The 15207-nt window shown below is 41.3% G+C and overlaps 1 protein-coding gene across 1 annotated transcript in view; it reads right to left on the bottom strand.

Moving 5' to 3' along the window:
• col7a1 (collagen, type VII, alpha 1) overlaps nt 1–15207 on the bottom strand; it is a 78672-nt gene that overhangs the window by 41859 nt on the left and 21606 nt on the right. The window contains exons 13-36 of the mRNA XM_034084051.2: nt 12058–12174; nt 11425–11571; nt 11050–11175; nt 10805–10951; nt 10341–10463; nt 9292–9558; nt 9003–9146; nt 8753–8884; nt 8444–8590; nt 7878–8009; nt 7651–7800; nt 7421–7557; nt 7203–7329; nt 6965–7108; nt 4835–5010; nt 4624–4665; nt 4457–4483; nt 4320–4364; nt 4009–4128; nt 3855–3926; nt 3470–3505; nt 3336–3389; nt 3075–3149; nt 664–777 (exon numbers count right to left, since the gene is read on the bottom strand). Of these exons, the coding sequence (XP_033939942.2) occupies nt 664–777; nt 3075–3149; nt 3336–3389; nt 3470–3505; nt 3855–3926; nt 4009–4128; nt 4320–4364; nt 4457–4483; nt 4624–4665; nt 4835–5010; nt 6965–7108; nt 7203–7329; nt 7421–7557; nt 7651–7800; nt 7878–8009; nt 8444–8590; nt 8753–8884; nt 9003–9146; nt 9292–9558; nt 10341–10463; nt 10805–10951; nt 11050–11175; nt 11425–11571; nt 12058–12174 (2801 nt within the window). The remainder of the gene's footprint in view (nt 1–663; nt 778–3074; nt 3150–3335; nt 3390–3469; nt 3506–3854; nt 3927–4008; nt 4129–4319; nt 4365–4456; nt 4484–4623; nt 4666–4834; nt 5011–6964; nt 7109–7202; nt 7330–7420; nt 7558–7650; nt 7801–7877; nt 8010–8443; nt 8591–8752; nt 8885–9002; nt 9147–9291; nt 9559–10340; nt 10464–10804; nt 10952–11049; nt 11176–11424; nt 11572–12057; nt 12175–15207) is intronic.

The raw sequence follows: 15207 nt of genomic DNA, 5'->3' as shown, positions 1-15207 counted from the left end.
TACAGTAAATGCTTGAGCTTCCAATAAAGAAATAAGCAAGTGGCTCAATGCTGCCACCATGTGTATGAGTCTGACAACAACAGTCTCATCTTGGAGGAGTGGATGGAGCCAAGAGACTCCTTTGAGAATTCATTAAGGTCTCAATAGAGAAAACTGGAGAAGAGGTTTTTTTTAGAGAATTTGGAATTCTAAAAGAGAAGATTATTTGTTGAAATAACAGACCACATCTGTTATTTCAACAATCTGGATATCGTGCATTTGGGAAACATATTTTTAGATAATAAGATTGGTTTAATACAAAATATAATTGTGCATGTGAGACTGTAACATGTGTTCTTGTTAATCGTGCAAACAACCTAAATGGCACCAAATGGCCTGGAATCATTTGAAATTCTGTTTCAATTATTATCACATTGGTAATTAAACACAGCTACTCCATACGTCACTCCAAAATGCCAAAGCGCTGACAGCAGCCAATGATCTGACATTGGTTAATACAGCTTCATCAGGACAGAAGATGAGCATGGCATATCAAAGACAGTCTGTGTTTGGATTTGTTACAGCATCATGAGCTAATAGTGACTTTGCTGGTGTTTATATTAGGTGTCTCAAAGAGCTGATACAAACTACAGATACTTCCAGGGGGCAGTGGGTGAGGCTAACCTTGATGGAGAGTCCTGGTGTTCCTGGTAAACCTGCACGACCTTCCTGACCAGGTGTCCCAGGAACACCGGGCCCACCCTTGCCGCCGTTGCTGCCTGGCCGACCAAGAGAACCCTTTGTAAACAACACAAACAATGGTTAGAATGCAGAAAATACTTAATACATCAACAACAGCTACACCAAGGCTTTGTAGAGGGTTTTGTTTGGAAGGGTATTTACAATTTAATGTGCCATACAAAGTACATATGTGACTTGCTCTATCGAAATCAGTCGCATTGACCCGAAGACACATTTTGAGTTGTATACACTGTTGGAAAGAGGAGATTCCTAGCTTTCTAATGATATCAGGATTGTTTTTGTACTCCAAATATTAAAGGTCCCATGTCATGCTTTTCCGGTTATTACCGCATCCCCTCGTGTGTTATGTAGCTTTGTATGCATGGAAACGGTCTGCAGAATCACAAACCCTCAAAGTACACCCTGTAGCGAGTAAAACTCTAACACAGAAAATACCTGTCTATGCTGCCCCAGAACGCCTCGTTGGAGATTTTTCTTTCATTTTTTTCTTCCTGAGTATGGTGACGTGACCATGCCCAGGTCCAAATGGACCAATCCGTGGAGCTCCTCTCTCACACACACACACACACACACACACACCCACACACACACACACACACACACACACACACACACACACACACACACCACACACACACACACACACACACACACACACACACACACACACACACACACACACACACACACACACACACACACACACCACACACACACACACACACACACACACACACACACACACACACACACACACACACACACACACACACACACACACACACACACTCACTCAGCCTTATCTTTTCTCAGCCGCGTCTCCGTGGATCTCCACTCACAGTTCGCCACACACTCACGTGTGTGTGCTCAGGCTGAGTTCCGCGGTTTCTCGCTGTCTCGCAGACCCCACGCAGCAACCAGGAAATGACACCAGTAATCCAGCTCACACTGTCCGCTCCTCGAGCCTCAAAGGGCGGGGCAGCGAGCCCCACAACGTCCCGCCAACACGGCACCCAGACCCCACGCAGCATTCTCATCTGTTTGTCATTAGTGGTGTCCTTTTCTGGTTGCTAACAAACACCATTGTAACACATGAACACACATCAGAGGACAGTGGGCTCATAGGGAGGGGGGGGAGCAGAAGCTCCAACAAGCCGTTTAGGACAGAGAGTGAATACACATACTATACAGAGATGCTGTATAGTAAACCAATGTGATTTTGGAACATTGAACATTGTAAATCTATTCTAGTAGACCTCAACAATGGAATTATGATCAGTAGAAATGGCCATGAAACCTTTAAGCAAAATATGTCACATTATATAATGACTGTCACCGAGACATCATTTTGAGAAAAAGGCCTTCAAAGTTTCCTCTTCTCTGGAATCCATCAATCTGATTGATTATTAGCGGAGCAAATGATCAAAGTAGTACGGAGGGAAGATATTTTCGTTTGGATTACTGGTCTGGGGGAAGCTCGCACGTGTGTGCGTGTGTGTGTGTGTGTGTGTGTGTGTGTGTGTGTGTGTGTGTGTGTGTGTTTGTGTATTTTTGCGTTTGTGTGTATTGTGTTTGTTTACCGGGGAAAACACTCACGAGAAACACCGACTGTTGTTATGCCTGCTGTGACGTCAAGTTACTCCGTTCTCCGCTTGTAATTATGCCGAAGCTTCAAAGTTGTATTTATCATCTGAATTTGCCGAAACAAGTTTAATATCCTGAAAGCCAAGACTTTGTTTATTTGAAACCAGATGAAAACAAACTGTAACGGACCCTACCGTGTTATCTATGATTACTATACGCCTTACATTCATAATATCAGCCGGAGGGGGAGCGGTGCTGCGGAACAGCAGAGTGGCGAGGGAGAGCTGTCATCTTCCCTTTACAAGCTTCAAACATGTATTTATCGTGTGATTTTGGAAATAAAAGTTTCATATTCTGAAAGCCAAGACTTTGTTAATTTAAAATCAAACAAAACACCCAAACCCCGAAAAACTATTTTTTTACGCAAATCCACGTTTATTTTGAAATGAGCCTTTGCGACTTCCGACTGATTTCGATAGAGCGGGTCACATATAGTATACAAATAATGGAAAAGAAAAAACGTTGTTAATTGAACTGCTATTAAAAAGGGTAAGCTAAAATGTATCATATCACTTCCAGACAGGACACGTTAAACATATTAACATATAGACAAAATACAGAATTGAAGCTATGATAAAATAAGCAGTAGGTACTTGGTGGTGAGGACAGAATCCAGGTTAGAGAAATAGATATAAAGATCTTTCTGCATAGGTGGGTTGGGGTCAAAGTAACAACAGTTTGTTTCTTACCGGTATTCCCGGGAGGCCTGGCTCTCCTTTCCTCCCTGGAAGACCCCCTCCTGATATAGCTGAGCCTGGTTCTCCCTGAAGCATCAGCAAAGCAACATACAAAAACACACACACACAAACAAACACACATAATTGGCACATTACTTTGTTTTCTGTCTCTTTCAAACTCGCACAAATAAATAATTGTATGTGATTCAATAAATATTAATAAATCCTAGTAAGGTGGGTCTGGAAAAAGATGAAAATGATTGCTCAGCTCACCCTTTCACCCTTTGCGCCCGTTGGTCCTAGTGGCCCAGTCGCACCTATTTGACCCTACATCAAGAGAAAAAAGAACTGTAGTCACAATATTCAAATATCCAATGTACAACTTTTCAGGAGAACAAGGTACTCACTGAATCTCCTCGTATACCAGGTATGCCCTGCGAACCCTACAGACACAAAAACAGCATCATTTTGTTACCTCTATGCACAAGGTTTTCAAAGTTTGAGACAGTGGGCCTCGCCTCAGACAAAAGTTTGAACATGGTGATGCCTTACCCTCCTCCTTTACTTGCTTTTAGTTTATGGGATCATAATTACATTATTTCATACCAAAGATTTACAATTGAGCTAAGGTTTGAGATAATAATAATTCCACACCAGTTCTGTCCTAAGGAAACATTACAATTCCCCCAAAACTATCTAACTAACTACGTAACTACTATCTGTTGAACCCAATCACACACATATAGGCTACTCTATGTTATTCTGTTTTTAACCAACATGATATTTACTCACCGGGAGCCCTCCACTTCCAGAGGAACCTGGTCGTCCCGGCAACCCTGGACTTCCATCAATGCCAGGAAAACCCTGATCAGGAAACAGACTCCTCGTTACCGTTTTTCTCACTAGGAAGTTTGTCAAGCTTTTAAATAACCTCAGCTGTACTCACCCTCTCTCCCTTTTCTCCTTTCACCCCCCCTGAGGGGTCAACGGTGATGGTTTGACCTGGAGGACCTGGGCGACCTTCAGGGCCTATGGGGCCTTCCCTCCCAGGCAGACCATCACGACCCTAAAGCAAACACACACACACACACACACACACACACACACACACACACACACACACACACACACACACACACACACACACACACACACACACACACACACACACACACACACACACACACAACACAACATTAGTATGAAAACAAATTCAGTAGATTGCTGTTAAGAGGCAACTGTTAATAAAGGACTCACAGAATCTCCCTTGCGTCCATCTGTGCCATCTGTGCCTCTCTCACCCTGTGGAGTCAAACATAAACATGCCATTTAAAAGCGAATAATACAAATTAAAAGGAAAGTGCTAAATCGTTTATCAAAAGTCTGCTCTTTACCGTCCCACCGGGATATCCCCGCTCACCCTAAAGGGAATTAAAAAATGTACATTTAGAAATCATACAGTAGGGAAAAGGAGCCACAAAGTCTTTAAAGATGTTTCTAGTCCAATAAACTGTCATTATTATCACGTGATTTTGTACAAAAGTATATTTAGAGAACTCACCTGAGGGCACTGAACGGTACACTGCTCTGGACCTGGACCTACCTAAACAAGGACAGAAAAATGAGGCTGAGATGAGAGGGTTTTGTATTTTATCTTCATGTATAACTGTATTTAGATTCCATGCTAATTCACAAAATACCATGAACAACATTTGTTGGAACCCATGTCCCTTGGGAATAAAAAAGAACAATAAAACATAGTTTCTTCTTACATCTGGTATTCTGGCAATGCCACAGAGCAAGTCTGCCAGGTCAGTGTGTAGGGTGTCCAACTGGGCTGCATCACGGGTGTAAAGGATGTTCTGGGTGCTGCTGTCCGTCACGGCCCGACGCAGCTCCTCTGTGTTTGCCTGGTCTATACCTACAGCTAACACTGTCACACCTACGCCTACACACGCGCACACACACACACGCACACACACACACGCGCACACACACACACACACACACACACACGCACACACACACGCACGCACGCACACACACACACACACACACACACACACACACACACACACACACACACACACACACACACACAGGAAGGAAGAAGACTTTTGAATTTGTATGTCTAATATGTGTTTTTTTATTTACATACAGTTCAGTTTTCTTGTTCGTTCAGACGAAGACACCCGTACAAAAAATAGGGATGCTCCGATCGGGAATTTTGGGTTGATCGCCGGAATCGGTATCGGCCGGAATCGGTATCGGCCGATACCGATTCCGGCCGATCGGGTGGGTGGGGGCTATGGGTATCTAAGGGGTGTTTAAAACTCAGTTAAAGATGTAATTCACTTCAGAAACAATTTGTTGTTATATTCCATGGAATGCTCTTAACATCCCGATAGCAATGAATACATTAAATGCTTTGACAATAAATACATACAAACATTTCATCTGTGGAAGCCGTGGCGTTGCAAAAAGCACGACCAATCATTTTAGCCGGCCCGGCTAAAATAACTGGATGGCCTACCTGCCTGTCAGTCTTCCATCTTGTGCACAAACTTATCTCGTGCCCTCATTGGTCATGTGCGCGTTCGTGTGTGTTGGAGGAGGGGCTCTGTGAGGAAGTCTGAAGGAAGGGGCAGATTTTGTTTTCTTTCAAATTCTAGCGCACTCGAGCTGGTTTCTCCATTCTTACCTACCCTACCTTTAATGGGGCTCATTTTTATATTGCTTCAGTTTATAATCGTAACGGATCGAAAAGTTCAGATGAATTTTTCAATACATTATGCGCTTCCACAAACAACAACCAACATAATTATTACATTCAAATGAAGTACATTATTAAAGTTTACATTAACTTTGGATAATAACACGGGAGAAATAAGCGGAAGTGCTCTCTTTTCCTCTCCCCCTCCCTTACAGCCCGTCAGTATCCGTCTCATGCAGCTCACTGATCCAGTAATGAGTGACCCGACAGTGAAGTAAATAAATATAAATAATAAATATAAATAAATATATTTATAGCTAGTTTAGCTAGTTCCAGAGGTAGATATCCTCGTGGATTCATCTTCCTATTATACACACATGCATTTCCAAACATTTGGACTACCTATGTTGCAAATGTATTATCTTTTCAATTTACACACGGCATCTATTGCACGTCTGTCCGTCCTGGGAGAGGGATCCCTCCTCTGTTGCTCTCCCTGAGGTTTCTCCCATTTTTCCCTTTAAACTGGGTTTTCTTTGGAAGTTTTTCCTTGTACGATGTGAGGGTCTCAGGACAGAGGGTGTCGTATTGTCATACTGATATTCTGTACACACTGTGAAGACCACTGAGACAAATGTAACATTTGTGATATTGGGCTATATAAATAAACATTGATTGATTGATAGATAAAATAGCTAAGTGTGTGTTTTGCTCCGCCACAGCAGGCGGAGCTGCAGGATTTCTGCTTCACACACGTTGCATATCGCTATTTTATTGTCTTTTTCGGACACATTAAAATACTGCCAGACTGGTGAAGCCATTTATGCGAGCTTGTTTTGCCGCGCACAGAGAAAAGTGTCATGTATTTTACGTCATGTGCTCGGCTCTCTTGATCGGCCTTTATAGAGAGCACCGATCGCTAACGGCCGATCGATCGGAGTATCTCTATACAAAAAATAGATTTGTGTTCCCGAGGGGACATCTATCACAGAGCTATGGCTGTTTCTTTTATTTACATTTTTAATTGAAGTTACATACACTTGCTAGCGGAAATCTTAAGACTAAATTGTCCAGATGAAACCAACTACAGTGATCTTTCTGGTGCAGGTGGTCACATACCTCCAGGTAAAGCAAACACTACATTTCATTCACAGATGACTGCTGTGTGTCTGATTATTGGTCCTCTCACCTGTAGCCCTAAGACCGAGGGATGCCAAAGTCAGATTGTCAGCTGAGCTTCTGTCAGCGATGATGACGACAGCACCAGGGACCCTCGGTCTCCGTCCAACTGAGGAGGTCAGCAGGTATTGCCTGGTGTAGGTCACCGCCTCACCTGCAGAGGGAGACACACCATATCACAACTCTTAACACTATACATATCAAGCAGTTTGTACAGAAAAGGTAATCAAACAGAGAAAAAAACTGACCAATGTTATTTCCCGGGCTTTCATCAAACGGTGTGGACTGGATCTGTTGAAGAAGTGTGTCATACCTGCTATGGCGACTAAGTGTGAACCATGTTTGGGGTCTGTAGCCATATACTACAACTCCCACCTGAAACAGGCAGAAAATACATCTGAATATTGGCAGCAGATGCAGGTGTTTTCTCCACTGCCTGTTTTAAGATTTATTTTAAGGGCAGTACCTGAGAGTCCCGGGCTCCAATAGTATTGAGAGACCCTGCTGCACTTGCGAGGAGTTCACGCAGTGGTCTTGCGAGGCTACTTCGATCGGTAGATGCCGGAACCACAAACACCACGTCCAGACGTCCGCCCACACACACTGTGAGAAGACAATGTTGTAGAGGTAAGTAAGGTATGAAAATGTGTCAATGGGTATGTTAAGTACATAAAACAGGATGTGCGGCTTTGTTACCAGTGCGTTCATCTAGAGAGCTCTCTGTTCCCAATCCATTTGCAAAAGTGGGCTGCACGGTGAAACGATAACGACGGCCCAATCGCAGCCCAGTCACCTGGTAGAAGTTGGACGCAGCGGGGAGCGTAACAGACAAGCCTGGACCAATGTCTGAGAGATGTGAACAGTTATAATGATAGGACTGAAGAGCAGGCATAGTCTTAAATTAATTAATTACAACACTTCACCTCTCTCGTCTCTCCAGCGTAGAATATATCCTGTGGCGCCAGGAAGTGGAGTCCAGCCAAGCCGCACTGAATCCCTGGTAACCTCCGCAACTCGTAAAGTTGTGGTACGTGATGGGGGGGGGGGGGAACCAGCTGTATACACGGGTATAGAGAAGCAGCATTTCAATTGCATAAGACATTTCAACAAATATAATTGTTGGAACCCAAGATTTACAGATATATTAAACTATAGCACACAAGACAAACAGTATTCCCAGGCTTGACAGTGACTTTCAAGGTTTTACTAAGTCACTGAATGTTGGCAAGAAACATTTGACATTAAACAAGATATTACTGAGGCCTAAAATGCAATATACTGTATATTATATTCTAAAGCTATATCTTACTACATTAAGCACTTTTATAAAAAAAAAGTACTGTTATATGCATCCATTCTTTAAAAAAGTATGTTGCTGTACTTAGTTGCTTTACTTAATTTTCTACATCTACACACTTTGGTTGGATATTTTAAGCATTAAAACAATAATATAAACGATAATGTCTGAGTAAAGAAAGACAGGACTCACGTGTGGTGACTCTGACAGACACGGGGGTTCCCTCTCTGTTTTGAACTAAAGCCATGACCCGCACTTCGTACTGGGCTCCCTGGTCCAACTGGTCTAAATCCACTGCTGTCACATCTCCCGTCACCAGCTGACTCCTCTCTTCACCACCTACAGCAGCACATAGTCGCAACAGTGAGGAGTGTAATACAGTCTGGCTGCAATAAATCACCCACCACAATAGAAAGCAACTTATTTATTGAAGTCAAATTGATGCTTTGTGAGATGTATATGGGATTTTAACCCAACAAAAATGTCAAGCTATAGGTCTACCATCTGTTCTCCTCCAAGACACACGGTAAGACGTTGCTCCCTGCACACCAACCCAGGTGACTCGGACCACCTCTCCACGAGCCTCCTGGACTTGCAGTGACGTCACAGTCCCAATCACAGAATTATCTGACTCTGGAGATCAGAACAGGAAACATTTAGTCAGTTATTTTATTTTGTATAGCCAAGCCAAGTTTCTCCCAAAAGACACTATAGACAAAAGCAATAATATGCATTTGATTCAGTGTGGTACCTGTTTTGAAACTCAGGGTGGAAGGACTCCCCTCTCGAGAGCCGGTAAGTGAAGAAACTAATACACTGTATGCTGAATCTGACTGTAGTCCGTCAATGGTGTAAGAAGAGACATCAGCCGCCACGTTACGAGTTGTTTCAACTCCTGCAAAAGCAAAATAAGGCAGAGAAATGAACATTTAGATGTGTATGTCTTCCTCTAACTCAAGATACATAGGTTTATATAACAATATCTAAAAACTAAGCTTTTACTATTCTTCATATTGCTTGACTTGCTAATCACTGCTTACCACCATCACTGCGCCAAGTGACCTTATAACCAGTTGCCCGGGAGGAACGTGACCATGCGATGCGTATCCCCTGAGATGTAACCTCAACAATGTGCAGGGCAGCCACCGATCCCCCGTTGGGATTAGTCCGACTAGTCAGTGTGACCACCTCTCCAACACGCTGGTCAACCACTGTCGCAACCCCAACTACCAGATCCTCATCCGGCTGCAGGCCGTCCATGGTGAAGTATTTGACCTCCGCCCCCAGAATACGGGACTGCTCTCCACCTGCAAGGCAGAACCAAAGGGAATACAAATGATGCACAAAAACTGAAGACTAAATACAGATATAAATCAGTCAGATTCAAAATCTGTTTCTTTAAATAGTAATGATGAAATACAGCTTTTGCTATGTGTGCACATGTAAAAATGTGTCTTTGACTGTGTATATATATATATATATATATATATATAGTGTTTCCCCTACCATTATCTGCCAACGGAGCCCCGCGCCCCCCCTGAAATTCAAGGTGTTTAAAAATATATATATATATATAATTTTTATATATATATATATATACATAGCACAAAATTGCAACTAATCTATATCTACTGTCACTTTCCACATTGGTCTTTTATTAAATAAACTAAACACTTTCATTTTAAATTGAGAGTTTAGTGTTTTTGACCCTAAGAAACACTGATGCATTAATCAATAACAATAATCCACAGCTCCTCTCTGCTCCGGAGGATTTAAAAAATAAATATCCCAATGCCAACCCCTGCTGAGGCAGCACCCCCCCAAAGCAGTAAACCTAGGGGAAACACTGAGATATATATATATATTTGCACACATATTTTTATATACAATTGTTTTTATATTCGGGATTGTGGGAAACGCTATTTCGATCTCTCTGTCTGTACACACAAACTGGAAGATTGACAATAAAGTTGACTTTGACTTTTGACTTTGATCTTCATTTTGACCTTAACCATACAAATACATTGATACAAGTTTAAAAAGGATACACTCACAAACACATTGAAAACATACATCATATAACACTTACTGTCGCCTTGTCTCCAGGTAACCCTGTAACCCGTTGCCCCAGCAGCACCTGTCCAGCCTATTCGAATTCGCCGACTGTTGGCGTTTGTCACCCTGAGGTTAGTCACTCTGCCAATACCTGGCTCTGAAATGAAAGGTGTACAGGTCCTCATGTGGCAAAATTCAATGTATTCAGCTTTTTAAGAAAGCAAGTCTGAGGATTTACTTCAAGTAAGACAACAAGAAGACAGCTATGTACTAAATGTACATTCATCGCAGGTATGTATAATACAATTTACAGTATCTATTAACAGCCTTTAAAAATGTACATTGTTCAGCTAAGTTATGTCAAAATACAGAATAGAAGGTTAATTCAATTAATTCTTAATACAATTAAATGGGTGTTTTGAAAATCTGCTTTTGGGCAGTTACAGGAACATGACAACAGGATGAAGCTACGAGCAGCACGGTCACTGCACCACACACCTGGTTTGATGTAGACAGTGACTGGGTCTCCTTCGTTTTCTCCCACCAGCGCTGTGACACTGACCCCATAAGACACTCCCACCGTCAGGTCTCTGAGGTCCAGGGTCGTCTGGTTTCCAGGGATATTCCGGATTTCCTCTGATCCCCCTGACATGACAAGAAAAACACCAGTTGTACTAGTCTGTTTTTATCCATAGTCAGGCACTAATAAGATCTAAATAATTAATTAAAATTAGCCAGTGTACCTGCTTTGTTGAGGATAATGATGCGGTACTGCGTGGCACCGGCTACACCCGTCCAGCCGAGTCGGACGGTAGTACCCAGGGACTCCACAACTCTCAGGTTGGAGACCCTCCCCACTGGCTGTTCCTCTGAAACACCAGAGGATTTGCGAAACTCGGCTAAACATTTAACTTTTTTTTTGTATGCAATATTTTATTAATGGCAACCAGAATAAAAGCTGTCAGCTCCACCAATGGAGCTTTAGCCATCCCAATAACAAAATGTTAATATCTTTACAGTAAAACATTTTGAACCGATCTTGGAAGTCAACCCCAGCACATTAATGAACCATCAATCAATCCATAATGAGTTGTGTTCCCCCAGGCTGAGTTACTGACCTCTGTTTAAGGTGGAGACAGGTGTGGCCTCCTCACGACCATCAAACAGGGTGTACAGGTTCATGATATATTCTGTTTTGGGCTGAAGGCCTGTTAGCTCATAGCTGGTCGTGGTTCTAGGAAAGGTCAGGCTCTGGATTTGGCCTCCTGGAGAGGAAGCCACATGGTTGGATATTAGTGGGTTTGTTCAAGGATGTGAAAATGTATAACTATTCTGTAACACAGGGTTTCACATTTAAATGCAAGTGTAGTACATTTATGAAAAAAACTGAACTAGTGCATTATTCAAGATATACCTAAACTATCAGTATATACAAATTGAAAGAGCTGGCATTTTGATTTTATCGTTTTTTTTTGTTTTATTTCAGCCATCAAACAAAAAATCAAGTCATCAAGGTACAGTATGAAACTGCATTTAGCATTACTGTTGTCTATTTTAGTTGTGTTTTATGTTTATTTTAAAACAAATACATTTTGCATCAACATGATACTTTTAGATTAGCCTGCATTATTTCATACCGCTTTTGATGATAATAAAAACGTCATAGTACCAATAGTCCTCCTGAAAACTATACAATGTTACATGTTATGTACTAAACAACTACAAAAGGGACAGGTGACATGCATACAGACCTTCCCCCTCCTTCCACTCCAGGCGGTACCCCCGAGATGACAGAATGATTCTCCAGGTGAGGCGGATGGTGGAGGGGCCGGTGGTGGCTGCTCTGAGCATCTGCTGCTCCTGGCGCTCTGAGGGACACACATGATATATCATATGTATGTGATTTTGTGATATGCCATAAGTAAAGTTAGATTTCCATCAACTTATCATTGAAAAATTATAGATTGAAATGCCTTATTTTCAATGTGATGAGGCAAAAACTCCACAGTTCCTGTTCTGTGAAGAAGTGTTGACCCTCCTTAAGCTAGTGCGAGTATTCAGTCTAAATCAGTTAAATGTCAAGGTCAGTCAATCTTCATCAGCTGTACATAAACCTGTTAAGCCCGAGCCTGTTTTTCAGGTCTCAGGCTCGAAAATGACATTCCCAGAACAAATGACCATATCTTCCCTTCTAAACGGGTTAAATTAATAATATTTTTTCTCAAAGCAAGGTTACACCTGTGAGTTGGATGTATAAGTGTCAGAATCAATATAGATGTTTTTATTTTAAAGTACATTCAGATTGAACACAGTAAAGAAATGTAAATTATTGTGTCCGTCCAAAAAAATAAATTACTTATCGTGAAAACCACCCTTGAATGATGGGATGGTAGACTAAAAGGAATCCAAACTACAACATATAATAAGTACCCTGTATCAAGATTGATGCAAAACAAGTGAAATTTGACATTTTTAGAGAGATTTAGCACCAAAAAACCCACTTCTGGGGTCATTTGGGTGGATTTGACCTATCTCTGGCCCCCCCTTGCTCGATTTTGCTGATTGACATCTCTTTCTAACCGTCAGAGCCAATGGAATCGAGGGGAACTCCCACATACTCCTTATTTGGTAATGTGTGTGTGTGAGACTGACGCATAGCCAAAACCAAAAGCTGACTTTCACTCTCCGATTTTTACATAAAAATGGAATTATGGATTATAAATAAAAAAATATATTCCACAGAAACATTATCAACCTATGGATTAACCGATTCAGCCGCGTTTTTTCTCGTTTTAATGCCATTGAACAAGTCTTTTGATCAGATTGACAGCTACGGTGAGACGATCTCCCGTAAAAGCTACGTAAAGGTACGTGTTGTAATGTCTGTGTTTGCTTCCCCTGTCGCGAGTTTGGATCACTCAGTGATGATATATATACCTAAATAATCTGTGGAACCTCAGCTTTAATCGGATATCTTGTATGTGCAGCTATGATAAGTAATAAGGGTATCTTTTATCTTGAGATATGTGCTAAAGCGCGTTAGCATTTTTCGCTCAGGGGTCATTTAGATGCTTCTTATGAGACTTGTGTTTTGGTGAAAATGGTTTGTATCATCAGTTAGCTGAGATTCTTCCCGTTAATCTGGTATAACACATTAATAGGTTTTTAAATATTAAGATGCCCTGAGACACAGTGTCGTGAAAAAAAAGAAGCACCCGCCGAGGGGGGCTTAACAGGTTTTAATTCAAGTTTCCACAAAACCAAAAAGCTGGCTGGTTTTGGTGAAGTTGTGAAAAACAAACAATATACAGAAAGGAAACATATACAGAAAATGAAATCTAAAAGTCAAAACAAAACCAAAATAGGCTTGGCAGGTTGGCCTGAACCTGAACTTAACTAACTTCAACAGCGGTCTAACCCTGAGAAGCTCCTACTCCTTGCTTTTAAACAGGAAGTTCCTCCTACAGACAAACCAAAATGGATGCAATGAAATATGTTGATCATTTGGGTTACTTTAAAAAGGATATTTCCTAAAAGAATGAAATTACTCAAATCATCATCTTCATCCTTCTGTAGTTTGTATATCATGACATATCCAACATATGATGGCATCTTGTCTTACGTTAGTCTTACAAAGGCAGAATGTGCAATTGTCACCGTCAATTGCCGTTATGCAAAATGTGTAATAGATTGTATAAGGGTGTAAATGGAAATATAACTAGAGCTGAACATATGACTGACAACTTTATCCTGAATATACATCCCACTGTGAAACCCTTACAAACCATTATTACATCCAGATGCAGCATTTTAACATATTAACATAACCTGCCTCAGGGTTTAAGAATCTGTTGCTAATTGACATTAAAAAAAAAATTGTTTTGAGGAGTTGCCCATATTCTTTCACTGACAGCCAAAAAATACAGTTAGTAAGTTTTATTATTTCAACTCCTCGGCCCTTAGGCTGCAGGTATAGTTGACTTGCTTCAAAGAAATGCCGTCTGTGACAAAAAATATCACACAGGTCAGACCTGAGAGCACTTTCTCTCTGATACTGTATTTTGCCTAAGGGTCTTTTCATGTTCAGAGGTCAGAGAACAAAGTCAGACCAGCCTCGGAGCCACAGGCCTCTGGTGATGTCTGTCTTAGAGTCAGAGTATACATACACTAACAAATTCAATGTTACACCATAACAGATTGGATTGAACACCATACAAAGCTATTGAAGTGGTTGGGAATTTAAAAGGAAGATAAAAAGAAAAGAAAATCCATTACAATTATTTTTACTCAAACCTAAAATGTCATGCAGTCTCAAATATATTGTTTGGGACTTAATGTGAGGGATCCTACATCTGAGAGAATGTTATAAATACAAATATCAACAATAAAGTTGCAAATAAATACAGTATAAAAGGCTTTATTCAATGTGGTCTTTTCTAAAACAAGATTCAATGTTTGGAATGTATGAAGGGACAGATAATTTGTCACAAACCACAGACATCACAAATAGTCACTCTTCTGGTTTACACAGGAACAAACACACAAGGTACTGTGGTGTACAGTATACACAGCACTGTATACATCTTACTTCTTTGAAAGCCGGATTTAGCAACACAAGGTTTCCTGTTCAGTACATTGACGCTGCGGTGACTCAGAACTTCATTCAAATAACACCGGTCCGACTGAAGTGACACCATATGGGCATTACTCACGAGAGACAGATGGTGTGTGTGTAACGGGTGTGTAAGTGTGATTGAAATGTTCCTTAAGAAGAGCTAAGCAGTAACATAGAACGGTTTTCAGGAGAGAGACAATCAGCAAAGAAGATTATTGGTCATCTACTTCATCTCTTCTTTCTGTCCCTGTGCTTAGCAGGGCACAACTGAAGCAACCATATATTC

Source organism: Pseudochaenichthys georgianus, chromosome 5 (genome assembly GCF_902827115.2).
Source record: "Pseudochaenichthys georgianus chromosome 5, fPseGeo1.2, whole genome shotgun sequence".
NCBI classification, from domain to species: domain Eukaryota; kingdom Metazoa; phylum Chordata; class Actinopteri; order Perciformes; family Channichthyidae; genus Pseudochaenichthys; species Pseudochaenichthys georgianus.
This window is presented reverse-complemented; position numbering and strand designations above follow the sequence as displayed.